The sequence below is a fragment of the Dacryopinax primogenitus genome, assembly GCF_000292625.1.
Source record: "Dacryopinax primogenitus strain DJM-731 SS1 chromosome Unknown DACRYscaffold_14, whole genome shotgun sequence".
Classification (NCBI taxonomy): domain Eukaryota; kingdom Fungi; phylum Basidiomycota; class Dacrymycetes; order Dacrymycetales; family Dacrymycetaceae; genus Dacryopinax; species Dacryopinax primogenitus.
This window is the reverse complement of record NW_024467211.1, coordinates 400,100-423,393: the sequence shown is the minus strand read 5'-3', so window position 1 is coordinate 423,393 and position 23,294 is coordinate 400,100. Positions and strand designations below refer to the sequence as shown.

The window sequence follows — 23,294 nt, the reverse complement described above, 5'->3', positions numbered from 1 at the left end:
CCTCGTTTAGGCAGCCCTGCCCAAGGATACCTCCAGGCATCTGCAAGCTGGCAGGAAGTGGCAGCGATCACGCTTCCTCGCAACTTCCTGCCTGGGCCGGGTGGGGCTCCTAGGGCCAGTGGTCGAACCTTCTTTTCATCTTTCTTCTGGAGTGCACTAGGTTTAAGAGCGTGATGCCCAGTAGATGGGTGGGTATGGAAGGGTTTTCCAATCGACCGAGTGCTTGCTGGCGCTTGGAAGGGTATTCGACTTGCGGCCGAGTGGCATGAGTTCGCAACCTACTGCCGTTCAACACGTGTCTTACACTAGTACTAGTACCGAAGGAAAAGACTGTGTAGTTGGGTTCTCCCTGCCGACGTTCGCTTGTCTTGTCCCTTCCTATCAGAGAGGATTAGGATCAACCACCAGAGTGTGCTGTAGGTCGCCGAGTGCACGTACGGGTCCATCACCATCGCACAGATAGGGAGAAGCAGAAGATGAGTTTTGGAGCTGAAAGCGAAGCTCGGAGCATGCATCTACTAGACCGTCGGTGTTCGGGGGTATGGAACGTGCGCCATATCTCATGCTAGTTGGCTATTCTTATCTGTTACGAGTGGGTCTGTGTCACAAAGGTACAAATTGTCTACAAGCATGATCGGATCTCGACAAAAGAATCTGAGAGCTGCAATGAAATAATCGTAGAGAGAGAAGATTACATGCGCTAGGGATTGGGGTATTTAGATAGGAGATGTTCGTCCGGCGGTGGACGGCGGTGGGAGATTGTTTGTTCTTTGTGAGATGTGCTGGACTGGAATGCGGGGAATGTGACATTTCGTTATTGGTGGGTAGGATAAGCTGAAGATTGTCGTTGATCAGGATATGGGGTTGTTCGGAGACCATATATTCCTTCAAACCACATTTCAAGTTGATATTATACGTTATATATTCACTTCAACCCATTGTCAAGAGTCGATGGCTGATCCTATGAATGCCAAGATGAAGAGAAGAGAAACGTGATCAACGCGTGTATAACGGGAGTAAATGAACGCGTTTGTCTCTGTTGCCTCGTGTTCGTTTCGTCACCGCCGAAGTGACCGCTGACGCAACGGACCTTGAGTGAAAAGAAGCGCCGAAGAAAAACAGGGACAAGGCGCTGATTGGGCGCGGGAGGGCGTGGTTGACGCCTGGGGTGTACATCTCCTCCTCCTCCTTCTTCCCCTACCACTTGGCCTCGAGGTGTATTTCTCTGCTTGACTCGATCTATATCCTTTTCAACACGGACAACACTTCAACTCACTGATTATCTTCTTACCTGCATTGTTATCAACATCGACTTATACCGATACCACCGATACACATCAACAGCACACACCAGCACAGCAGTTAAAAAATATCATCCTTCGACACGCACACAATCACCATCATCATCCAGCAAAGCACCAATCTAGCCTATCTCGACAACGCACGATCCTATTCACCGGCATCGTGCTTCTCTGGCACTTCCGTCTTCCTCCTCATTCACACCCACGTTCTCCAGCTCACTTCGGCAGGCGAGCCGCGAGCTCATGCTTGCTCGCTCTTCGCATTCCTACCCTGCTTCTGCGCCTCTGGTCACTCGACGCTACATTACGAGAAGGGAAGAGAAGAAGCAGTCAGAGTAAGCCCTGATGCCACCGCGAGATCCTCCCGGTGGTGCTGGAGGGAATAAAATGCCGCCTAGTCCAGTGAAGATAGTGCGTCCCTCCTTCCTCGTTGTCCTCCCTCCAGCTCTAACAGTAATCAGAAAAACCCTTTTGCACGATTAGCTGCCTTTCTCTCTGCCCCGGAACCGACACTTGCAGACCTACCACGGTCCGCCACCGCACCTGCTATCGTTGCTCGTGCTCCTGCGCGACCGGTTGTTAGGACTGGCTCGCAGGAGAGCGGGAGGAAACCTCTAGGACCGCGGGAGAGGGGAAGTCCTGTGAAACAGCAGCAGAGACCGAACGGGACGAGCTCGCCTAATACTGGAGGTGTGGGACGAGGGAGTCCGACCAAATCAGGTTTTTCGAACAACAGTCCAACTACGCCAACATCCCCAAATCACAGACCAACAAACCATCGCCCACAGTCGTCCACCTCCAGCGTCCCACAACAACGTGCCAAATCTCCTGGTTCCCGAGCTACATCCCCCTACTCCTTCACCCCTTCGTTCAAAGCAGACTTCATGACTGCTGCCGCATATGCGGCGATGTCATCCCCGCGGGATAGTTGGGCGACGACAACTTCCCCTGGATTGGCTGGAGTGGGAGTGGAGACTGCAAGAGGAATAGGAAGTCCATTGATGGGGATCAGCAGTCCTGTACTGGCTGGAAGCCCACTAGGACGGCCCGAAAGAGGTCAAACGATTGACCAAGTACTGACGAGCACCACGCCTCTTATTCGACAAGCGGCCCCGCCCTCTGCACCGGCATCAGTAGCTCCAGCAACCCGTCCACCAAGCACCGCTCAGTCCTCTCAACCCCCATCTCCCGTTAAACCCTCCCACCCCCCTCCCCAGTCACAAGGATCAATTGTCTTCCCCACCTACCGGAACACCTCTACCAGCTCGCTCATCTCCCCTCCTGCGTCTACCGTCGGCGGCCCAACTTCTGCAAATGGACGATCACGCGCTGTCTCCCAAGGTCAGGGCACGGGACACGGCTTTCCCAGCCATCGTAAACTATCTACTACATCCCTCTCTCGTGCAGGGGGGTTCACGAACTACCATATGCGACCTCCAACGTTATCCAACGCCTCTGCCTCCTCTCTCCCGCTGGGCGACCGCCCGCTTCTTTCTCGGATATCCCACGAAGCCCGAGTGGAGCAAGCGACCGAGTCCAGCTTGCGCAACAAGAGCGTGGACAAAGTCGACGGGCTGGATCTTACAGACCCCTGGGGCAAGATGTATCACCATGATTCGCCGTATGACGTGTTGGAGAAGACGGGGAACGGGATTGGGGGTGGGAAGAAGGGGACTGGGGGGACGGGTGGCACGCCTAGGGGTGCGCAGAGGGCGGGGACGGCCCCTCCCAGTGGGAGGGTGAGCCCTGTGGGTAGTGCGATGAGTCCGGGGAGCGCTATGCTGAGGGAGGTAGGTGTATGCGCATATATTTGGGTTTCTGAGTTCTGATGATGCGTATGTAGACGGCACCGACGACGGCTCCCTACTCCCGATCACGGAGGAACTCGACTGCCCCCTCCCCCTTAGCGAGGAGTACGACCGCCTCGCAGATCGACCTGCCTTCGCAACTCTCTGCTTCTGCTCCGCCTAGCTCTGGCCCTCCAGTGAGCGGACCTTCTACTACCCCTCCGGAACACAACCAGCCCCCGACGATCAGCAACCTCCAATCCGCGCGCCGTTCCCGCATCTCCCTAGATGGACCTAGCGTCGGCGACCTCCTCTCCTCAGCGCTGGAAGATGCCGAAGACCACGAGCGACTCTTTGGCGAGCTGCGGGCTCAGGCTGCGCGTTCTGCAGGGAAGAAGAAGACGTTTTTCGGCTTAGGGTTGTTTGGCTCTTCAACTCCGAGTGAGGACCGGAATCTGGTCGTCAGGGGAAGGACGGCGCCTGTACGGAGGAAGCTTAGCAAGAGCAGGAGGGGAAGTGTTACTCTCAGTAGGAGGAGTAGTGTTTCTGGCCCTGGGGCTGCTGGGCTTGGAGTGGAAGGACAAGGCCTGAGAAGGCCGAGTTGGGGAAAGAGACACAGTGTGATCGGGATGGTCACTCCGCCTGAGAGTGTTGTTGAGAGAGCTGAGGTGCCGGCGAGGGAGGGCGAGAGGGCGGAGGAGAGACATGGGGCGACGGTGGTGAAGGATGTGCGGAGCGCGTTTGAGGGACTTAGGACGCCTAGTCCGGATAAGCCTCAGCCGGCGGTGCCTCTCAGTCCTGCTCCTACAGGTGGACCACCACCGGATGCGGCGACAGCAATTCCAGCATCGACGGCAGCATCCTCCGCCTTCGCAGGGCGACAAGCGCCCTCACCTATCATTACCCAACCACTCCGTACCCGAAGTCCGGACAAACCCCACCCTCCTATGCCTTCCTCCGATGGCCCGCCCTCTCCAGCCCAAACGTTCCTAACCAACGTGACCACCGCCGGCGGGTCCATCCCTGGCTCGCCGTTCATGTCCTCGCCTCAATCGCAGATATCCGAGTACTTCCCCGCTATGCCTTCTGCGGACAGAGCTGCAGCACGCAATGACAGCTCGGACAGAGTGGGCAGTACTGGTGTCTCGGGAGCGATGCCGGGCATTGGCGTGGGCGCGGGTGCAGCTAGGGGTCCAGGGCCAGCGCTAGGAGACCCGCTTGGCTTGCATACTCCAAGCCTGGGCTCAAAGGTCAACGTCGTTCCTCTTCAGCCGACAACCACCCCTTCTCCCGTGCTTGCAACCCCTTCTGCGCCGATGCCGCTTGGGATTGGACAACCCAGACCGCGTGTGCCCAGCTTCGAGGTTGTCCGCCCAAGAAGGACAAGCACGGACCGGAAACCCGTTCCGCCTCTACAAACCATCGCTTTGCCGTCGTCAGCATCAACGCCCTCTACCGCTGGCCCAGCTGGAATAACCGTAGCATCGCCTCCCCCAACCGATAATTCCCAAGGTGTAATCACAGGGGTATCATCTGCTGCCCAAGCACCCGGGTCAAACGGAGCTTCTTCTGTGGCTGTGCCGTTAAGTGCATTGACGCAAACTGCACGTGATATTCCCGATCGCTATGCGAATGGAGATGCTGGTGAACCCGTGGCCCCTGTCCCCCGGGGCGCGGCGAGTGCTAGCGTCGGCAGTGCGGCACCTGGAGATCATCAGCAGCGCATGCATCAAGGGGTTCCTAATAATGTCATGGCTTCTGGTGACGTTGTTCCTCATCTCACGAACTTTACGAACGTTACGACTTCTACGACCTCATCCACGCCGGTTCTCCCATCCACACCTACAGCATCGTTCCCATCGACGACCTCCACCGCAGCTGCTATAGCAAACGGGAAGCAGCCTGTTCTCCTTGCCAAAGCCACTACAACCTCTGTACCACTCAAATCCTCCCCAGATTCGAAGCGCGAGCGCAGATCATCCCTATTTAGCGGGTCATCCAAACGCGCATCATCTTCTTGCGACACATCAGGAGCCACCGGCTCTGCTACTACAGCGTCTACCAACGCGACGGCGACGACCGCACACACCACTGTTGGTGGGACTCCTCATTTGCCTGGCACCCCCTCCGCGCCAGCGTATGTGCCGGGAGCGAACAACATCCAGCGCAGGCAGAGCCAACTGCCACTGGTCGTTAGCCCCTCAGCACACTCTACGCCCGGCAAAGGCTACTCTCACAGTCGCGAACCAAGCATGCGGAGCGACGCGAGTGGCTCCGGTGGGGGGTTCTTCAAAGCCCTTGGCCGGGCACTCAGTATCTTCCCCGGGCGCACGCGGAAGACATCCACCGCGAGTGCGACGCCATCCTTCACCCACCCCATTCCTCAGCACGGACATGCGCCGCCAACACCGATCAAAACCCAGGGGCTAGGGGCGATGCCCGGTTACCTTCCTGCCGGAGACCGCTCTGAGTCCCCCGATGTCGAGTTGGTGCTCAGTATGGGGAAGCTGATGATCGCCAACCCTGATGTGAGCGGGTCGGAGAGCGAGCTGACTAGTGTGAGGACGCCGAGGGGACAGAGTCCTCAGAGAGTGTACGTTGGTGGACAAGGAGCATCAAATGCCGTACAGCCTGGGATTCCCAGTATGCCGGAGATGCTCGCGAAGGCAAACGTCCAGCTGCAGCATGCTGTGAATGGACAGCAGGTCGCTCATGCTGCACCTGCAGTTCAGACGGCCCCCGCTCGCGCAGCTCCAACAACAAACGGCGTCCAGGGAGTGGCCTTCCCCACGAGTCAGACGCCGGCGTATACCACGCCTCTTAGTTCACCAGAGCAGGAACGCGCGAACCCGCTGAGACAAAGATCGATAAGCAACATCGAGCAGCCCCAACCGCAATTCCAACCCGCACCAGCTACGCAGCCCCCAGCTCCGGCTCAGCCAACTCAGCCAGCCCAGCCAGTTACTGTTGGAAGGTCCGAGAGACGCCGCAGCGGCTCGTTTGTAAGTCCGAGCGGCATATTCAGCGGATTCTCCCGGGGACAATCAGGGAAAGAACGCCCTGCGCCAAGCGTGCAGGCAGTCGCGCAAGCTGCTGCTGCTGTTACCCAGCCTCAGGGCCCGGCACCACAGGTGGTTGGTGTCACTCCAACAGCAGTGACGCCATCACCGCCCGCGGTAACTCATCAGCAGGCTCAGCCAGCGGGAATCCAACCACAGGGCCAACCACAATCACAACCACAAGTGGTGCAGGCTCAACTGGTAGCGCAGCCACAGCCTGCTCAGCCGGTCGACGTATCTCACGTATCTCCCCCGCGCTCCAATGAGCTGCACGCTTCCCATCGTCATTCAGCAGAGCACCACTCGGCTCATCATTCCACTCCTCGGCATTCGGGCGAGCATCAGCCACCTTCCGTGCCGCATGCGAATCCAGCCCCAGCCCCTTCAACACTTTCACCTGCGTCGCCTACTTCCAGCACATCCCACCCGTCGCGTCCTCCGGCACAACCCCTTGCTTCCTCTGATCGCTCTCTCTCTGCAACATCCCTACGTGATCTTGCCCCGCAAGTCGTCTTTGATGTATTCCAGGCGCCGGTCAAAGAATCTCTCAAGAAAGCGACAGGGGAGGGAGAGTATCATTCCAGCGCGATCGAGTACCGTAAAGGCTCTAAGCGTGTAAAGGAAAAGCGGGAGGAGGCAGTTCCTGTCCACGCTCAAGGTCAAGTTCCCTGGCAACAACAACAACACATGACCCAACAACAGGCGCAGCAGGCACAACAAATGCCGCAAGTCATGTCCCCGCCCATCTATATGTCCCCCTACATGCTCCCACAAGGCCAGCATCAATCCTGGTCTCATCCCTCTGAAATAATGCGCCCTCCCTGGGCATCGCCGCCCGTGGCGACCTCTGCCTACAGCTACCTTCCTCCCATGCACCAGCCCACCCCACCACAGGTGCAGCCTCAGCCGCCCTATCTCACTTGGTCGGCTTCGCCTAACGCGATTCCGCCAGGTGCACTTAGGCGGGGTATTAGTACGGATAGTTCCCTAAGCGGAGAGACGATCCGCGGAATGGGAAGGGAATGGGCGGTAGTTTCCCACCCTGCACCTCAGGAAGGGGCCAAACTCAAACGGAAGCCAACCAAGGATAGGGAGGAAACGTACCATTCTCTGGCGGACATGGGGTCTTGGGGCAGAAGTGTCATGTCTGCCGCGGTGGGCACGGGTGCCAACGAGTTGGGGCAGGTTGTTAACCCTCCCGCGCCGCAGCAGATCAAGGATGCGGAAAGAGAGAGGGAAAAGGAAAAAGAGAAACAGCACCAGAGGGAGGCGGAGGAAGCAGAGAGACAGCGCGAGCGCACCTCGGAGATGACACGCAAGAGAAGCATCTCTCAGCATGTGCCTGTGGCTAAGCTCAGGCAGTTGCAACGTGATGCGGAGGAAGAACGGGAGCGGTTGATGCGAAAGGACCAGCAAGTAAAGAACGAGCAGACTGGCTTTGGGTTACTGAGGTACAGAAGCCGGAAAGAAAGCAAGGAGGGGAGTGTGGAGCGGAAGGAAAGCAAGGGTAAAGGGAAGGATAAGGAGGTCGAGCGCAAGAGCTGGGACGATGAGACTGCCCGGGACCTCCGCGAGCGAACGGACAGCGTCATCACCAGTGTCGTTGATGGTCGTCGCGACGCCCTCGGCAGGCGGGAAAGTACCATGAATGGCGAACCCAGGCAGCGTCGCATCAGCTCGGACAACATTTCACCCCCACGGCAGATGGCTCCCCAATACCAAAACTCACGCCGCGAGCGTCCGCCATACGTGCGGAAGCGCAGCACCTCCATTGACTCTGTTCTGAATGCGGCGGCTCGGACGAGCGAGTACTATGGGTATGGCGCGCGTCCGTTAGTCGAACAGCCCGCATATAGTTATTCGTCCTATCCGAATGGCGCCAACACCTGGTCAGCATCGCACGCACCACCCCGGTACACCCCTGTACCTGTTTCATCGCTCACCTCATCCCGATCGATGAGTAGGCAACCTGGATACACCCCCATGACCGCGGGCGAGTTCAGGAGCCGTAGGCTGAGTACTGGCTCGCGTGGCATGGAAAGAAGCGTATCTCAGGCGCCGCTGCCAGCACCTGAGCGTCCACCCATAGGCGGATCAAACTCTTCACCTCCTGCTGTCACGAGAAGTACGTCAACGAAAGCCGGTGCTGGATCGGGCTACACGAGTTTCAGCATCTCCACAGGCCAGGTAAATGGAAATGGAGTTCCTCACGGTGCCGCCTTCGTTCCCGGGAATGGATCGGCTACTACTGACACGAATGCCGCGGCCCGCCGAGTGATCCCTGCCCCAAACATGGACTGGATGAAGTTCACTGATCCTGCACCCAGCTCGACATTTGTCGCATCATATTCCAACGGAACTCAAAGTGCATACGGTCCACCAAGGTCAAGCTATTACACCAACACTGGCTTCAGCTCCGCGGATTACTGGAATTCTTACGCGCGCGGGGTGCCCCCAGTTGCTGGACGGGAGAACTAACAAAAGGACTTAAAGATATACCCCTTGGACCGCTGTTTTCGCTTCATCACTGTACAACGTCCGCATCTCGCATTTTCCCTCCTCGATAGAGATCTTTGCAATCTTCGGCTTAAATTTCTTCTCTCAACAAGATGACACCAGTACTCAGTATATACGACAGATTCACGACCCAGTTTCGTTGCCTTCACAATTCCATCTTGGGGTATTTTAAGGATATCGATGTATCTTAGTTATTCACGGTTGCCCGTCACCTGCAATAAACAAGGTTTATCTGAAGAGCTGTGCTGATAAGGGTCCAAAGTGGAGCAACTTCCTAAATTTGATAGCTAAGATCCACTGCTACAGGTTTGTATGGACGAAAGCGTCACGTTTCACGTTACTGTCATTATGAAGTGTTATTACAGATACAGGTTCCGATTCATGATAAACCCCCGCCATGCTTTCCAGATTTCTAGGTGAAGCAGCCATCAGCATCGACATCAAATGAAACAATGAAAACTAAAAAGTAAAAGCCCTCAGACCTCCAAGGAAGGACAATGCGCCCTCATCGCGCTGCCTCGACAGCCACGCACCGCAGCGCAGTTCCGAAGAACCGGCCCACACTCCGCGCTCAGTGGATGGGTTCGACCTCACGATAGGAGGGGGAATATAACGGCGGACTCATCGAGGACTTAAGTGCGCTAGAGTGGAAACTGCGAAGTATACGGAATAGATTTCGTCATGGGGAAAATAGATGTGTCGAATGATCCAGGCGAACAACTAACCTGAACGTGGAATGCGACGCGGTGAATCAAATTTCACTCGATCTATATGGAAACGATCAGTCAAATTGCCAGAGACCGTGAGAGATCGAACGGAGATCAGACAAAGTCACACTGGCAAGTGTATTAAATGCATCCGAGGATGCGGCGCGAAGGTTGCGAAACCAACGCTGCTCTGCGTCTCGGCATGGTCGCGTAGGCCGGGGAAGAGAAGGAGATAGTCATCATTTCGATGAAGCATGTAACACAGCAAGAATTGGAAATGAGACGTACCAGGACAGACGTGTGCTCACTTGGTGTTTATAACAACATGTGAGAGAGTATGGGAGTAAGAGGATGAAGGGTTGCAGTCCACGAATTTATCGACCGCGAAAAAAGCGCACAGACCAAGGGACGGATGCTAAAAAATGACTAAATTAGATATCCCTCGGAGCCAATTGAGGACAGACGAGAATCGGAGTTTAGCGTGTCACAGTCACATCTACGTCTTCTGTGTTTGGACAAGCACTCTCCTGGGTACAAATATGGGCATCGGCAGAAACTTTTACCTCGTCTAGCTACCTATGCCGAGGACTCCCGCCTATACGCGGATTTGCTATCGCTCCGTAGCTCTTTCATGACTGGCAGTGTTGGCGCTACTCTCGGCCAGCCGCGATTCGTTGTGTCCGAGTATCTGGCAGCCCTATGTAACCCCTCCTCGAAGAGACTCTCCATCCAAGCTTTTGGGACGGTGTATTGCACGACATCCTATCTGTTGTGCTGTAGTCTGGCGCCGTGGCGTGTCTGAATCTCCCACGACGGATCATCACACTTAGTCCCACTCAGACCACTGCGTTTACTGTTACCTGCTGTCAGTACAAACGAAGATGGTTTTACTGTTGAAGTTCAGGGACGCCCCGATTATCGGTGGAAATCCAACCCTCCTTTTCTCTAAGCATACGCATCTGCTGGTCTATCGATGCCGTAACAAAATCTACGCGCTTACGAGTTAAGGCGTTGTAGTCGACAAAATGGTCGACGGCATCAGCGTCCCGGACCCTTCGAAACACTGGTGTACGATGACCATTTTTGCTCGATTTTGTCGAGATATAGGATATAGCGGGTCCTAATGTGCTCTTAGTATAGAGGCTCGTCTCCAACGTGGCCGGGCCTGCTGCTTGCGGTGCACCTCTCCCAAGAACACCCGACATTTTCCTCTTCACATCATGGTAGACTGGTCAGTATACATACTCGATTCCGATGTAAGTTGACAGATCTGACCGAGAACAGTCTGGATTTGTCTCGGGCGAGAGTCCACTTCGGAATCTAAGTACCAGAGCTTTAATGCGTGGCGGAAGGCCATGCCCGCATGGGGAGGAAAGCGAGCTAGCTCAATGAGGGTATTCCAGTGAATGATCCGTGTAGACCAGCTTTGATTGGTCTAGGTTGTAATGTCTGACAGGCAAGTAGTATGTATTGAACGTAGCTTATCCCTCCAAAATATACACTGTTCTCAATCACGCCACCTGCCCCTTGAAACGTCAGGAAGATCACGTAATCGGGACCAAACAGTAAACAAGCGCACGTGACACTTGAGCCCTTTTGATTGAAAAAACACCCTTTCTAGATCTTTCACCGTTCCATGCCATTCAAAACATAGGCGGTAAAGGTGCTGCATAAGTGAACTCTCTGACTTACATACATTGGCGCTCTTGATTCACTTCAACTCTAATTTTGACTCGATCACACAGGAGTCTAGTCACGGTGCTCTGTTGCATGTTTTACGCAACCCTGTTGTAATTCTTGGCATCCATGGCCTCCCGAATTCATGGCCATCGCTTGGGACATCCTGGCGCAGCATAAGCCCGTCAGTGCTTCAAGGCGTAACTCCTTGGTGCTATCAGATGCTCCGCACTCAGCCGAGGAGAGAGGGGGGTCACTTGGGCAATCTATTCCGTCCTTACTGCTGTGCATGATAGGGGCCAGAGTTCCTGTCGTCCACATGCTGGTTGTCTCCCTAATCCCCAAGAGAAGCCATTTCACTTGAACCACAGGGTCCGGGAAGGAACACAGGGGTATGTGTCTGTGTATCATATCCGCACCAGCTCGGAAGACCCCTCTACTTGTCTCAGGATCCATTGAGAGATGGATTTGAGAGGTTGCTTCCTTTCATAATTCGCCATGCTGGAGAGAACCTGCCTTGCTTCCCTCAATGTGGATAAGCACTGGGACTGGAATTTGGATTCTTTTTACGAAATGAACACATAATGACGGCGACAAATTCCACCTGGAAACGTATGCAGGTAAGGGCGTCAGCAGTCGAGAACGCCGATTCCCCAGTCTCAGCAACATGCACGCCTTGGAACTGAGTGGCGGCAACAACCTGTCATTTGCAACAACACCCCTATGATAAATGAAAGAAGGCAAATCGCGTCATGCGACCTCGTTACCTAGCATTTCAAGTTGTTATACAAATCGCCAGACCCGGAGGAACCCAGAATACAAAGGGAATAGGCACACATGCAAACGTCCATGTCGGTCGAATCATGATGCTCATCGATCAGCACCCCATTTTGTGAGGTCCGACCGTATGTGCCACGGAGCTTGTAGAACAGATGAATTGTCGCGGTTTGGTATCGAAATGAAGATATCGTCGAAGAACGAATAACGAAGGCGTGGGTGGAATGTGATCTAATGGCCGGAAAGAAGCCTCGTGGCACTTTCATGTTACCCACATGAAAGTGCTTATGCACTGTAAAGTTGTTACTGAAAGAAGGCCTCGGGATAATCGGTATATCGCGTTGAAGGATCGAGAACAGTTCGAAGACGATCGGCGTGGATATAGATATCATCGACTGCTATTCGGAGTGCGAGGCATTTCCTGCATGCGTTCAAGGCTTTGGATCGTGAGGTATCGGTCAGGAGACCGAACTGCTCTATGCGCAGGATCGTGTCCACGAGCTCTGTCCAGCCCCTTGCCCACTCGTTTGCACCTATCACTACCTCAGCAGCCCCCTCTTGGCTGAATCTGCGAATCTGCGCATACCTCCGTATCCGGATGCGTGGTAAGCCTCTCGGAGCTCACTGGACGCTCTTTCAAGCTGCTTGCAGATATCGTCATTTATCCGGACGATATTGGGAGATACCGGAGATGTTGGTGACGTCGGAGAGGTTGGAGAGGTTGGAGACCCTGGCATGGCAGTTGAGCGGAGAGACGAAGAGTGGAAACTGGTGGGTACGGTTGGCGAGACATTCGACCCCGCCAGGGACACTCAATATTTGTAGGCGCCAGCATGTCAGCGTGCCGGCAAGAGTGAGAAAATGAAGACGTGTTCAAAAGAGGCGAGGCTGTGCGTGGGGTGAAGAAATAGCGGAGGGCAGACGAGGCATGAACACTTCCTCGAACGGGGCCGCGGCAATCATCGAGATGGATGATCAGAGCGGAAATCACCCGCTGTGCACATACTGGCGCTCACGTACACGTTTTCACGATACATTTTTTTCTACCTTTCTGATGGGTGCGGTGAAGGGCCTCTGACAAAGTAAGAATCTATCGGTAGGCTGTACACTTCGGGAGCTGTGGCGCATTCTGCCGCGGTCCGTTGAATGCTCTCTGACGCGCGCGTGTCCCTTACAATACCTCTGCCGATACCTCCTCCGAACTGTAAATTAACTGATGGCGTGTGGCCTCGATCCAGCCCTTTCATCTCCGCGTTCTACTGGAATCGATGTTTTTCATCAGCCTGCGAGTTTGCCCCACTCAACCCCTTCTTTTTCGTTCTGGACAGCAAGAGCTCGGCACAGCGACTTAATCGGCCATGCTCAACCGTTCTCTCACGAGGCCGACTGCGTGATCATCAGTTCAGGCATGTCTAGATGCTTAGCTGCGTACTTCATGCTCTTGGCTCAGCCTGATCTACCCCATGGTATTGTTATGCTTGAGGCTCGGGAAGCGATCAACGCCGCTACTGCATGCAATGGCGGTCACTGTCGACCTGATTGCTACCGTGGTTACTTGCCATACAAGAAGATCGTCGGGGCGTTTCAGGCATCGAAGGTGATTCGAGAACCACGTGTTCTTTTGAACTGTCTCCGAGAGTATCCAGGTCATCAAAAACGAGATGGACACGTTGGATCTGGTGGAGAAATTGGTGACCGACGAAAATGTACGAGTTAGGCGTTAGTCTCGACCAAAATGACCTTGTTCAGGCTAACCCGTGATTGCTTGGCGCTCATGCTGCCCAGATTGACTGCGACTTCTGGCGCGGGCGCTCGTTCGATGCGATGATGACCGACGAATGCAAGGTCGCTTATCGAAACTCCTACGACGAGTTCATCAGAGACGGCGGGAATGCCGACTAAGTCGAGTGGATCGATGACCAAGCAGAAGCGCAACAGGTTTGAGAACCACGTCGTGCGCGTGTACTTCGTTGACCTCATGCCTTATCCTCAGGCTACTAGGCTCCTCCGCGTGGAAGCCGCCGCAAGCTTCCCAGCTGGCTCCTTCTACCCGTATAAGTTTACTGCGCACTTACTTAGGCGTGCTATGTCCATGGGATTGAACTTGCAGATCCATACACCTGCCACTGCAGTTGCTTCGGTAGATGGATTCTGGATGATCGACACCCCTCGCGGCAGCATCCGCACTCGCAAGGTCCTGCATGCAACGAACGGATACGCATCTGCCATCCTTCCCGAGTTTACTGGGAAGATCGTACCCTTTTACGGGGTGTGTTCGTCTGTCACCCCAACCAAGTCGTATTCGGGGAAGAAGATGCTGGCACACACAATGTCCCTGTATCAACAGCGAGGGGTGCGTGATCGTACTCCGACTGAAGGATTAAACTCAGACTGCGTGCACAAAAATAGGATTCCAGCTGATGGAACAATCATTGTTGGCGGGGGGGAGTTTGTGAATCGGCAAGCGCACATCAACAATTGTGACGATAGCAAAGTAATGCCAGCTATCACGGAACATCTCCGAAACGTCATGAAGGACAACTTCGATGGTTGGGGCGACGAGGCACACGGCGAAGGGCTGGAGCGCGTTTGGGCTGGCATCTCGGGCTACGTAGGCACTTCCATTGTCAACAACGGCATTATCAGCTGAGCGATCATCATTGTGTGCGTTCGCAGACAGGGGACGGTTTATCCTATATAGGTGCCTTTCCCGGAAAAGAAGGCCAGTTTGTCTGTGCAGGTTTTCATGGGCACGGTAAGGCCTTTCCATCGGTGGCGCCTGGCCGTGCAGACGCCCCCAACATTGCTGACAACCGTGCACAGGTATGGCGCGCATTGCTACGTGCGCAAGAGGGGTGGCTATGTTGATGTTGGGGCGGGCTTGGGAGGAGACAGAGCTGCCCGAATGTTTCCAGATTACGAAGGAACGATTGGAGCGCAAGGTCAGGCTGTAGGGTGAAAGAGGTAAGATTATTATCGTATCGCGGCTTGTGATTGTCCCGTTAGGTCGGAAGGTTGGCATAAAAGGGTATCGTTGTTGTATTGTAGGATCGAAAGGATATGGAAAGAATCTAATTAGAACCCCAACGGCTAACAACGGGGTGAAATTGTTCATGCGGTTTCCACCTGGGATGACATCTAGTGACCCTGTTTCTTCTTACCATTACGGCGGCACCCGACCGGCGAAACTGTTGGCCGAGATGAGGCTTCCACCGAATCGCGAGCTAAACATGCACTAAGGACAAGAACGGTATACATTTACGGGTAAACATCGGGAGACGTGATGGTTATGTAGAATCATACAGATGCTTGAGGAGAAGAAGAAAATATAAACAATGATATGTACAACCGGGGCAGTGAAATCCGCCCTTCATCACGGCTTCGGGAATGATAAGTCCGGGTAATCTTCGTACTGCATGTCGCCATCTAGGAACCGCCGAAGCCGCGCTACCTGAGCCGAAAGGTATATGACGATGATCTGCATCTTGATGTCAATGTCAAGCCTTAACAGCTGATGACATGTCGTAAGAGCGATGTCGCGTGTCGATGTGAACAGGGCGCCTTCAAAGCCGGTCTCGATGATGGCATCGATGAGTTCGCGGAACTCGTCACACCATCCGAGCACGCCTAACTCTCCAAAAGCGTCATATCTTGTTCGAAGGATGTTCGGAGCGATCTGGAGGGCGTATGCGATGGCACCGTTTGTTGCTAGTGCGGAATCGGAGGGTTGGATTTTTGGCGCATCTGGTTCAGGCGGTGCGGGCGCAGGGGGGACGGGAATGACAGGTCGATCCTTGAATTGAGTGAGTAAGTGCACTGCATGACCTAACTTTTCGCTGGGGCATACCTCAAACCATTTGTGTTGCCGCTCGTACTCCCAATCGTCCCCTACGTCGTTCGACTGCCAATTGTCCATCATCTTGCTTGGGGTGAAGAAGGAGATATCAGAGTTCTCTCAGCAAGGTGATTGTAAAGCCGCAAAATGTTCGACGGATGAGGTACGGATATAGGGTAAATTCGTGCGACAGAGTCAGAGAATACGCAAGCACGTTCCTTATACCACTCGTTAACCGGAGCTTGTACTGCCTCGCAGCCTAATGAAGTATCTTGCTCCACGTCTGTCGGACCTGTCTGTGATATACGCGACACCGAGCACAAAGTCAGTGACGGTGTTGATGAGTTGTTGACGGTGGATAGAGCCGGTCGACGAGTGCAGTATGTCAGGTGCACGTACAATATGCTGGCAAGACCTGGAGGAGGAAAGGACACGCCTGATCGGAGCTGGATACATTGTGAATTACATTACGCCTCGTGTCACACATGAGGACCCTGATTCGGAGCTGAGCAAATGACCAAAATTATTCTAGACAAGTAGGAAAAAACAGCAATTCTTGTGAAAGGGAACATGGACTCTGAGCTATGTCAGTTAATGACGAACAAGGTCTCTCACATTCCACACTTGCAACGCCTAGTCGTACCGGAACCAGAACCTAAAGTGTAGGTAAGATAGACAAAAATATTTTCTCTCCCTCGGGGAGTCGAACCCCGCTCTCGCGCGTGACAGGCGCGTGTACTAATCCGATATACTAAGAGAGACTTGGATGGAAGGCAGTGCCGCCTTAAGAACAGATAATAAATACAATGGGTAATTACAAGAACCGTGTTGTTCAGTTCATTAGGCTTGGGCTCGATATAATCGCTAAGAAAACATTCTACTCGTTATAATAGTACAAATACGAGTATAATGTGTATTTTTTCTATCCTCTCGATAGCCAGAGCAGTTCTCTCTCCTTCCATTGTCCACGAGTCTTATATATTGGGTGTCAACCTATGTAAAGTAGCAATCAGCGACCTGCTTTGTGCGCATGGGAAGATATCAACCCACCAATCATAACGCATGATTTCGTCAATGCTGCTGAATGCCGCGTTCGCCAGTTCTCTCGCCTCCATCCAGACCCAGACTTTCGCAATAGCCGTCAAGCTGCCCATGTCGTACTCTTTGATCTGCCCCGGGCGAGAGCCCATTTGCCGCCCAACCTGGCGTAGAATGGGCACTGCAGACCGGAACAGATCCATGTTGGAATCCAGCTGTCGACCGATACCTTCCAGCAGCAAGATTGAGATGACTGTGTTTACGAAGTCCGCTTCCATCTTTACGTGATGGGTGCGCACGGCGGTGAGCACCTCGGACAGGACGTCCGATATCCGTATCTGAGCAAGGGAGAATGTCTTTGATTTGACCGAAAGAATCAGGTGTTGCATCTTCAATGCAAACGTCTCCGTATCAATCGCGAGGTCCGGCGTGCGACATCTTTCGATCATTAGCTGGCCAGCCCGATATCCGTCGAACACAGCGATCGCTTGGAAGAGGTCGAGGAAGTTTCGGCGATTTGTTGGTGAAAGTGTGGTGACGAGACCGGTGTCGACGAATATCAGCTCCGGAAGGTATCCCTCCTCGTGGAGTTGATTCAATTCGGACAGCCACGCTCCTTCGGGAGCATCACTTTGAGCAAGTGGTTTCAGCCGACCAACAATTGCATCGCTCTCGGCAAAAAGCGCTTCCTCATTTGGTTTAGGAGTTCCGAACAGCTTGTTCCCAATGAGCTTGAAGAAGAAACCTGTGCTAGGCTTATAGAACTTGACCATGATATTCCCAGGATGCAGGTCGGTGTGCACGAAGTTATCGAGTAATAGCATGTTTAGGAAGGCGTCAAGACCCATGTTAGCGAGTTGCTCATCGAAAGGACCCCCTCCGTGCTTGAGGAAAGCAGGTAGAGGCAGCGCGTTCTCGTATTCTTCGACGAGAATGTCCCTCGTGGAATATTCTTCGACCGGTCGTGGAAATCCGATCGCTGACTGTCGGTTTTCGAAATTCTTCTCAAACCGTCGGAGATTAGACGCTTCCTCCCGCAAGTCCAGCTGGGAACGCATCATGCCACCAAACACTTCCACTTCCTCGGGCAATGAGAGCCACTGCACGCCGGGTATCAACGAGAGTGCGCGTGCAAAGAAGCTCATGATCCTTAGATCACGGTTAATGGTCTTTTCCACCCGCGGGTGCAGGATTTTGATCGCAACTTCGGCAGAAGGCGGTGATGAGGGCGGAGGACTTGTCGGCGGGAACTGCGGTGGGAACCTGCGCTCGTGCGGATGACGTGGATTCAAGTAGCTCGGTGGCAGGACAGATTGCTTTAGACGACCCTTGTAGACCTGCGCGATAGCGCCGCAGCCTATCGGTGTTCTGTCGAATGATTCGAATACTTCATCAAACGGCGCTCTGAACACCCGTTCCACTACTCGTCTTGTATGGGAAAATGAATGTGGTTTGCCATTTGAGTGCAAGCGGCCAAGCTTTTCGCAAAGAAGAGACGGGAATAAGTCCTTTCTCGATGCCGCCCATTGAGCCAGCTATATGCGTTCAAAATTGGTAAGAGCACAAAATAAGAGTGGTTATCGAGGTACGTACCTTGGTAAATGTTGGGCCCGCTCGCTGCATCTGCGCAGTCAGCAGCCCATACCACCACACCGCCCCCCATCGATCCCCATCCAGCTTCTTCTCTGACTTCCCGACCACCAGCATTGGTGCTGCGAGTATGACGGGCAGGAAGATGCACACCAGCTGACAGAATCTGAGACCGGTTTGCAGCGGCTCCCATATATGCGTCTTGATCCATCGCAGGATGCTGGAGAGCAAAAAGCGCGAGTCGGAGGTTCGGGGTTGTAGAGCAGGTTGGAAACTGTCACAGGCAGTGCAGGGGATAATGTGTGAGGCGGTGAGGAGGGTATGAAGAGCTGGTGGTGAGGGTGAGAGGCGAACATAGATGTAGCATCCGGCTGCTGGGAGGAAAAGCCATTGGAAAGAGAACAGCGGCCGTTCTCGCCGAGGAGGTGGGAAGGAAAAGCGCCAGAATGAGCCTGAAAGCGTACTATCCGGCCGAAACGATGAAGTCGTGAACGTTCTTCGGGGATGGGTTGAAGATACAATGGGAGATCGTCGGATTGTAGGAAGGGTCGAAGATATCGATATCCGAGGTGCCGGAGGTCGTGCAAAGTTGTTTTTCAGCGCCAGAGGTAACAAACCGACTCGGTACTGTAACACCATTTTGCAGGTAGCAGCGTCCCGTGCTTGGTAGTCCCGTTTTGAGTAAGACAAACTAGGAAGCCCTGATGAATTCTATGGTGCGTTCATGATATGGTAGACGGCGAGGACGGCGACGCAGTCAGAGAAAGACGGCGAGCTCTAAGCAAGGAGGAACGAGTCTCCCCGGCAAGGAGAATTAGAGGCGAAGAACGTGAAAGATGGCTAAATATATGCTTCCGGTAATGACGTCCTGCTCGGCACGAACGTGCCGAGGCTGTTTGATCTGACCCGTCTGTCATGAAACTAGTTCAGCAAATAGAGTGGAGATTTAGAATCTCGTATTGACATCAAATCCAACGTCGCCATCTAATATCGTTGAATGTAAGGTTCATAGTCTCATCTGCTTTGCAAAAGTGCTGCGGCTCTGGTATCACTAGGCGTGGCCACTGATCGACTTAACCTTGTATCTGCACAACATCAGTGACTTTTGTCAAGCACGAGAAGAGGGAAGCGCACGGTTCTTCAAGATATTTGATTTCTTCATCCGTCAGTGTCTTGTTTGGAATAATAGCCTCTTCGATACGCTGGACAGAACTGAATCCAATGATCGGGCTCGACACCTTCGTGTTGATCCAGGCAATCGCAACCTGAGCCATGAGCCATCCCTTCTTCTTCGCCAGCTCCTCGACACGGTTGATGATCTCCTTATCCGCATCAGACTTCTTCATCTCGAACGGTGTGCCTACGGCGGACGAAACGCGCAGAGAGGTCGCAGAGACGGGCTTGGCGAGTTGTCCGGCTGCGAGCGGGCCCCAAGGAATAAGCCCGATGCCGTGGTATTCGCAGTATTTGTTCATTTCGCGCTCTTCCTCTCGGTAGAGGAGAGAGTAGTGACCTTGCATAGAGATGAACTGTGTCCAGCCGTGCTTCTCCGCAACCTGGTTGTATTGTTGGAACTGCAATATGAATGCATTAGTGCGACGCTCGACGAGATGCATTACATGTTCGCACCTGCCACGTCCACATGCTGCTCGCCCCAATATATCTCACTTTCCCACTCTTTACAATATCATGCAGCGCCTCCATAGTCTCTTCAAACGTCGTATTAGGGTCATACCGATGAATCTGCAGCACGTCGATATAGTCCATCTGAAGGCGCTTGAGGGAGCCTTCGACCTGGTTGAAGATGGCCGTGCGTGACAGACCAGATTGGTTGACGTACTTCGCCTGGTTCTTCAGCTCGGGACGCCATGCCGTGCGAACGGAGCCGTCCATGTCCTCTGCGACCAAGTTAAAGCATTTGGACATGATGACTAGCTTAGACCGGGGAATGTTATACTAGTGTGGAGGTTCAGAGCAGTGCTCAATACTTCTGGAAGACCACCTCACGCACATGCTTGATAGCCTTCCCGATGATCCTTTCGCTCTCACCATTCGAGTAGTTGTTCGACGTATCCCAAGTGGTGATACCCAGGTCATATGCGCCCTTGAGGAGTGGAAGAGCCTGGTCCTCGTTGATGACCCAAGGCTGAAACCCATCAGTTCGACAGCACACAGATGTTCATGGGTTGACGTACCGCCGCATCCCACTTGTCTGAGCCGAAGCTCATTGCACCCAGGATCGGGACAGACACGCGCAGGCCCGACTTGCCCAGACGGCGGTATTCGACTTGAGGTGCCATCTCGTTCTGAACCAGCGATGATGGGTGGTCGTCGGTGGGAATGAAGAGGTCCGCTGGCTATGGCGACCAACGCGCCGAGATGCATTTAAGTCTGCCCATATCCCCGAAAGAGGTTGACAACACCTATTGATCGGCCCGCTGACCCTGTCAGGGAAGTTCGGTGTGGAGGTGGTTGACAGATTGTCTGCGAATTGTGGGGAACTTGCGGGCCTCCACAGATAGGCCAAGAAGTCCATCCCGGTGGTTACGGATGACCGAACTTTTCCCGAGGCATATAAAGGATTAAGAATACAGGCTCAATTTCATACATCAACTATACCGATTTCCTTTGTTTCATTGACATGCTTGAATCCAGTCTTACATGGAATATTGACAGACAGTAACAACCTTTACATAACATCTATACCATCTACGCCTCGTCCTTACCCAACACCTGATAGTTCATGTGCAACCCTCTCTTCTTCGCGATCTCCGCAGGCAAACAGTAGATAGGGTTGATCTCTCTCACATCCGGATGTCCAAGCAACGATAGACCACATAGGCCAAACACCGTGTGGAAAACATCCACCATATCCCCGGGCCTGTCTGCGATACCACCCCCATCCGGGTCCTGCGCCGAGAGAATAAACCTGATCAACGCATCCGAGTCGATCCACTTAAGCTTGTGAAGGATGGAGAGAGCTGAGAGTACCCAGAACGAGTAGCACACATCTTCCAGCTTTTCTGGGCGGCCGTTGAGACCCCCGTTGGGCAGTTGACGTTCAGCTAGCCACCAGGCCAGGTTCGGCTGATCGATCTCGTCTAACCGGTCCAGGATGGTCAACGCAGCCGTGCAGACAAAGACTGCAGCGCAATTAGCCAATATTTCCATCATATATGCGCCCATACACACCCTGTCCCGAATGACTCTCTGCGCCCTCGGTGGCCCCAAATCCCCCATCGTAGTTCTTGCACCGGCGAATATGGGCAACAGCCTTTTCCTTGTCGATCGCATCCAACCTTCCAAGGAGTTCGAGCGCCTGGAGAGTAATGTAGGAGAATCGTGTATCGGTCTCGCCCCATCGATCTCCGGAAAAGGAGCCAGAAGGATTTTGTCGGGCGGCGAGATCTGATTGCGCGTGAGCAGGAGGGGGAACACAAGCATGACAGTGCTTACAAGACACTAGACGTTCCTTATCAGCTCGTTCTACTTCATCGTACATCACCAAAATCTGTATTGATGACAATGTGGGCAGCACATGCGCATCATGTCCGGGATGCGCGCCAAATGCACCTGGACTTCCTTAGCATGTAGAGAGGTAGCACAGACATATCGGCACACCTTCATCATCATCCCAACAACTCATGACAAACGCAATCACGTCTTCCTTGACCAACGCCTCCGGATGCCCCATAATAAACAATGCTGTTAAGCCCCAGTAGATGGCGTTGAGGCGCAGATGTGCGGTCAGGTGGTACATGAGATCGTCCGTGTTCTATGTTGCCCGTCAATCGCATGAGTGATGGGGACGTCAAATCGCAAAGTACCTCGCCGAGAGACTGTATGTACTTGACATGTTTGTCGATAAGAAGGGCATCCATCGGAGGTAGAGAAGGTTGGTTCGACATGACTGTGACACTGATAGGCTCTGGAAGTCGAGGTGATCGAGATGAAGCGCGCAGCTTTCACGTGATAAAGATGGGCGCTTGTCTAAGACGAAGACGCGATCGGCATGGCACGCGAACAGTCACGTCGCTCCTCTTGTGTCTCCCACCTCTTTCTCTCTCTATGCACCATGGTGCTCGCAGCTGATGCAGGCATCAGCTTCAGTGAGACGTTCCTAGCGATTGTCGAATTCCGTACGTGCTTCCCTCTCCTGTCACTTGGTTTGAACTGACCAGTATGTAGTCGAAGCAGCCGTTCACACCATCCTATATCTACGACAGGTCTATCCACCAGAAGCTTTTGTTCGGAGAAAGAAATACGATGCACCTGTTTACCAGTCTCGACATCCGGGGCTAAATGAGTATATATCTGGAGCGTTGAAGGCGGTGAGAGACGAGATGATGCTGGTGCGTCTTCGCTTTTATCCGAGGAACACTGGCTGAGCATACAACAGGGACATGTGGACAAGGTCATCGTTGTTATCAAAGACGGGAACGATGTAGCACTCGAGAGATTCATATTTTCGGTCAAAGGCATGATCGAAGTACCTGTACAAGGGCGTGATGACCCGTAAGTGGCAGTTATGCGCGCATATATGCGACATCTGAACAGCGGCCAGGATCCAAGGTGCGATGAGCCCAGGGCAGCTAGCTGGATATTTTCGAAGCTTTCTCGTGAAGCTCGGTATGGTTGAGGGCACACTACGGGAGCTACCAATCGATGATGGCACCTCTTTCGCCATCGTTCTGGAGGTGCCTGAAGAGGCGCGACCAACGGCCTCTCAGCAAGGTGACCCACCACCATGGATGCCGGCCGTGCTGCAACATTCGTCGGAGGGTGTCGGAGATGATTCGAAGTTGCATGTTGTGAGGGCGCTGAACACGGGTGTCATTGATGTGAGTACACTTCGCTTTCCGCTACGAAGCTACCGTGGGACTAACGCTCTACAATAGCTTTCTATGATGGTACAGGAATCTGAGGCGAAGCTGCATGGTGCTCGACGGAAGGAAAAGGGCAAAGGACGAGCAACCGATGAGGATTAACACGATGGACGAGGTACT

The 23,294-nt window shown here is 53.6% G+C and overlaps 8 protein-coding genes and 1 non-coding gene across 9 annotated transcripts; 3 read left to right on the top strand and 6 right to left on the bottom strand.

Annotated features, from left to right (window-relative positions):
* The first annotated feature begins 6,848 nt into the window (after positions 1-6,848).
* On the top strand, positions 6,849-8,762 carry DACRYDRAFT_23472 (uncharacterized protein). The gene has a single exon (XM_040773253.1). It carries the CDS (start codon positions 7,456-7,458, stop codon positions 8,623-8,625), a length of 1,170 nt encoding a protein of 389 aa, XP_040626829.1. The 5' UTR covers positions 6,849-7,455; the 3' UTR covers positions 8,626-8,762.
* Positions 8,763-11,991: 3,229 nt separating this feature from the next.
* DACRYDRAFT_23471 (uncharacterized protein) lies at positions 11,992-12,565 on the bottom strand (the record flags this gene model as incomplete). The annotated part of the gene is made up of 2 exons (XM_040773252.1): positions 11,992-12,358; positions 12,412-12,565. The coding sequence occupies 2 exons, from the start codon at positions 12,560-12,562 to the stop codon at positions 12,129-12,131; spliced, it is 381 nt and encodes a 126-aa protein (XP_040626828.1). The 3' UTR covers positions 11,992-12,128.
* A 476-nt stretch (positions 12,566-13,041) lies between these two features.
* DACRYDRAFT_55000 (nucleotide-binding domain-containing protein) lies at positions 13,042-14,779 on the top strand (the record flags this gene model as incomplete). Its single annotated transcript, XM_040775299.1, has 5 exons — positions 13,042-13,494; positions 13,611-13,696; positions 13,764-14,436; positions 14,502-14,580; positions 14,649-14,779. 5 exons carry the CDS (start codon positions 13,042-13,044, stop codon positions 14,777-14,779), a joined length of 1,422 nt encoding a protein of 473 aa, XP_040626827.1.
* A 316-nt stretch (positions 14,780-15,095) lies between these two features.
* Positions 15,096-15,744, bottom strand: DACRYDRAFT_117554 (uncharacterized protein; the record flags this gene model as incomplete). The annotated part of the gene is made up of 2 exons (XM_040770409.1): positions 15,096-15,618; positions 15,673-15,744. The coding sequence occupies 2 exons, from the start codon at positions 15,742-15,744 to the stop codon at positions 15,199-15,201; spliced, it is 492 nt and encodes a 163-aa protein (XP_040626826.1). The 3' UTR covers positions 15,096-15,198.
* A 604-nt stretch (positions 15,745-16,348) lies between these two features.
* DACRYDRAFT_t47 lies at positions 16,349-16,421 on the bottom strand. Its single transcript has one exon. It is a non-coding gene; the product is annotated as a tRNA-Asp (tRNA).
* A 69-nt stretch (positions 16,422-16,490) lies between these two features.
* Positions 16,491-18,588, bottom strand: DACRYDRAFT_68853 (ABC1-domain-containing protein). The gene is made up of 3 exons (XM_040775887.1): positions 18,292-18,588; positions 16,711-18,233; positions 16,491-16,653 (listed from the first exon to the last, which is right to left on the bottom strand). Exons 1-3 carry the CDS (start codon positions 18,403-18,405, stop codon positions 16,635-16,637), a joined length of 1,656 nt encoding a protein of 551 aa, XP_040626825.1. The 5' UTR covers positions 18,406-18,588; the 3' UTR covers positions 16,491-16,634.
* Positions 18,589-19,247: 659 nt separating this feature from the next.
* On the bottom strand, positions 19,248-20,619 carry DACRYDRAFT_23468 (Aldo/keto reductase). Its single transcript, XM_040773251.1, has 5 exons — positions 20,484-20,619; positions 20,300-20,434; positions 19,918-20,244; positions 19,423-19,862; positions 19,248-19,373 (listed from the first exon to the last, which is right to left on the bottom strand). Exons 1-5 carry the CDS (start codon positions 20,586-20,588, stop codon positions 19,340-19,342), a joined length of 1,041 nt encoding a protein of 346 aa, XP_040626824.1. The 5' UTR covers positions 20,589-20,619; the 3' UTR covers positions 19,248-19,339.
* A 378-nt stretch (positions 20,620-20,997) lies between these two features.
* DACRYDRAFT_54824 (rab geranylgeranyltransferase) lies at positions 20,998-22,169 on the bottom strand (the record flags this gene model as incomplete). Its single annotated transcript, XM_040775287.1, has 5 exons — positions 20,998-21,431; positions 21,481-21,696; positions 21,745-21,861; positions 21,910-22,063; positions 22,116-22,169. 5 exons carry the CDS (start codon positions 22,167-22,169, stop codon positions 20,998-21,000), a joined length of 975 nt encoding a protein of 324 aa, XP_040626823.1.
* A 194-nt stretch (positions 22,170-22,363) lies between these two features.
* On the top strand, positions 22,364-23,276 carry DACRYDRAFT_109352 (DNA-binding protein; the record flags this gene model as incomplete). Its single annotated transcript, XM_040768867.1, has 5 exons — positions 22,364-22,427; positions 22,477-22,640; positions 22,688-22,803; positions 22,853-23,129; positions 23,187-23,276. 5 exons carry the CDS (start codon positions 22,364-22,366, stop codon positions 23,274-23,276), a joined length of 711 nt encoding a protein of 236 aa, XP_040626822.1.
* Between the last annotated feature and the right edge of the window lie 18 nt (positions 23,277-23,294).

What these genes read in the sequence shown, in the direction of transcription:
- DACRYDRAFT_68853 (XM_040775887.1), bottom strand. Translation starts at nt 18,405, where the DNA reads ATGCTGGTGGTCGGGAAGTCAGAGAAGAAGCTGGATGGGGATCGATGG. An exon ending in CGGGCCCAACATTTACCAAG is followed by an intron (nt 18,234 to 18,291) that starts GTACGTACCTCG and finishes GAACGCATATAG; the next exon opens with CTGGCTCAATGGGCGGCATC.
- DACRYDRAFT_23468 (XM_040773251.1), bottom strand. Translation starts at nt 20,588, where the DNA reads ATGGCACCTCAAGTCGAATACCGCCGTCTGGGCAAGTCGGGCCTGCGC. An exon ending in TCGGGAAGGCTATCAAGCAT is followed by an intron (nt 20,245 to 20,299) that starts GTGCGTGAGGTG and finishes CCTCCACACTAG; the next exon opens with TATAACATTCCCCGGTCTAA. An exon ending in ATCAAATATCTTGAAGAACC is followed by an intron (nt 19,374 to 19,422) that starts GTGCGCTTCCCT and finishes GATGTTGTGCAG; the next exon opens with ATACAAGGTTAAGTCGATCA.
- DACRYDRAFT_23472 (XM_040773253.1), top strand. Translation starts at nt 7,456, where the DNA reads ATGACACGCAAGAGAAGCATCTCTCAGCATGTGCCTGTGGCTAAGCTC.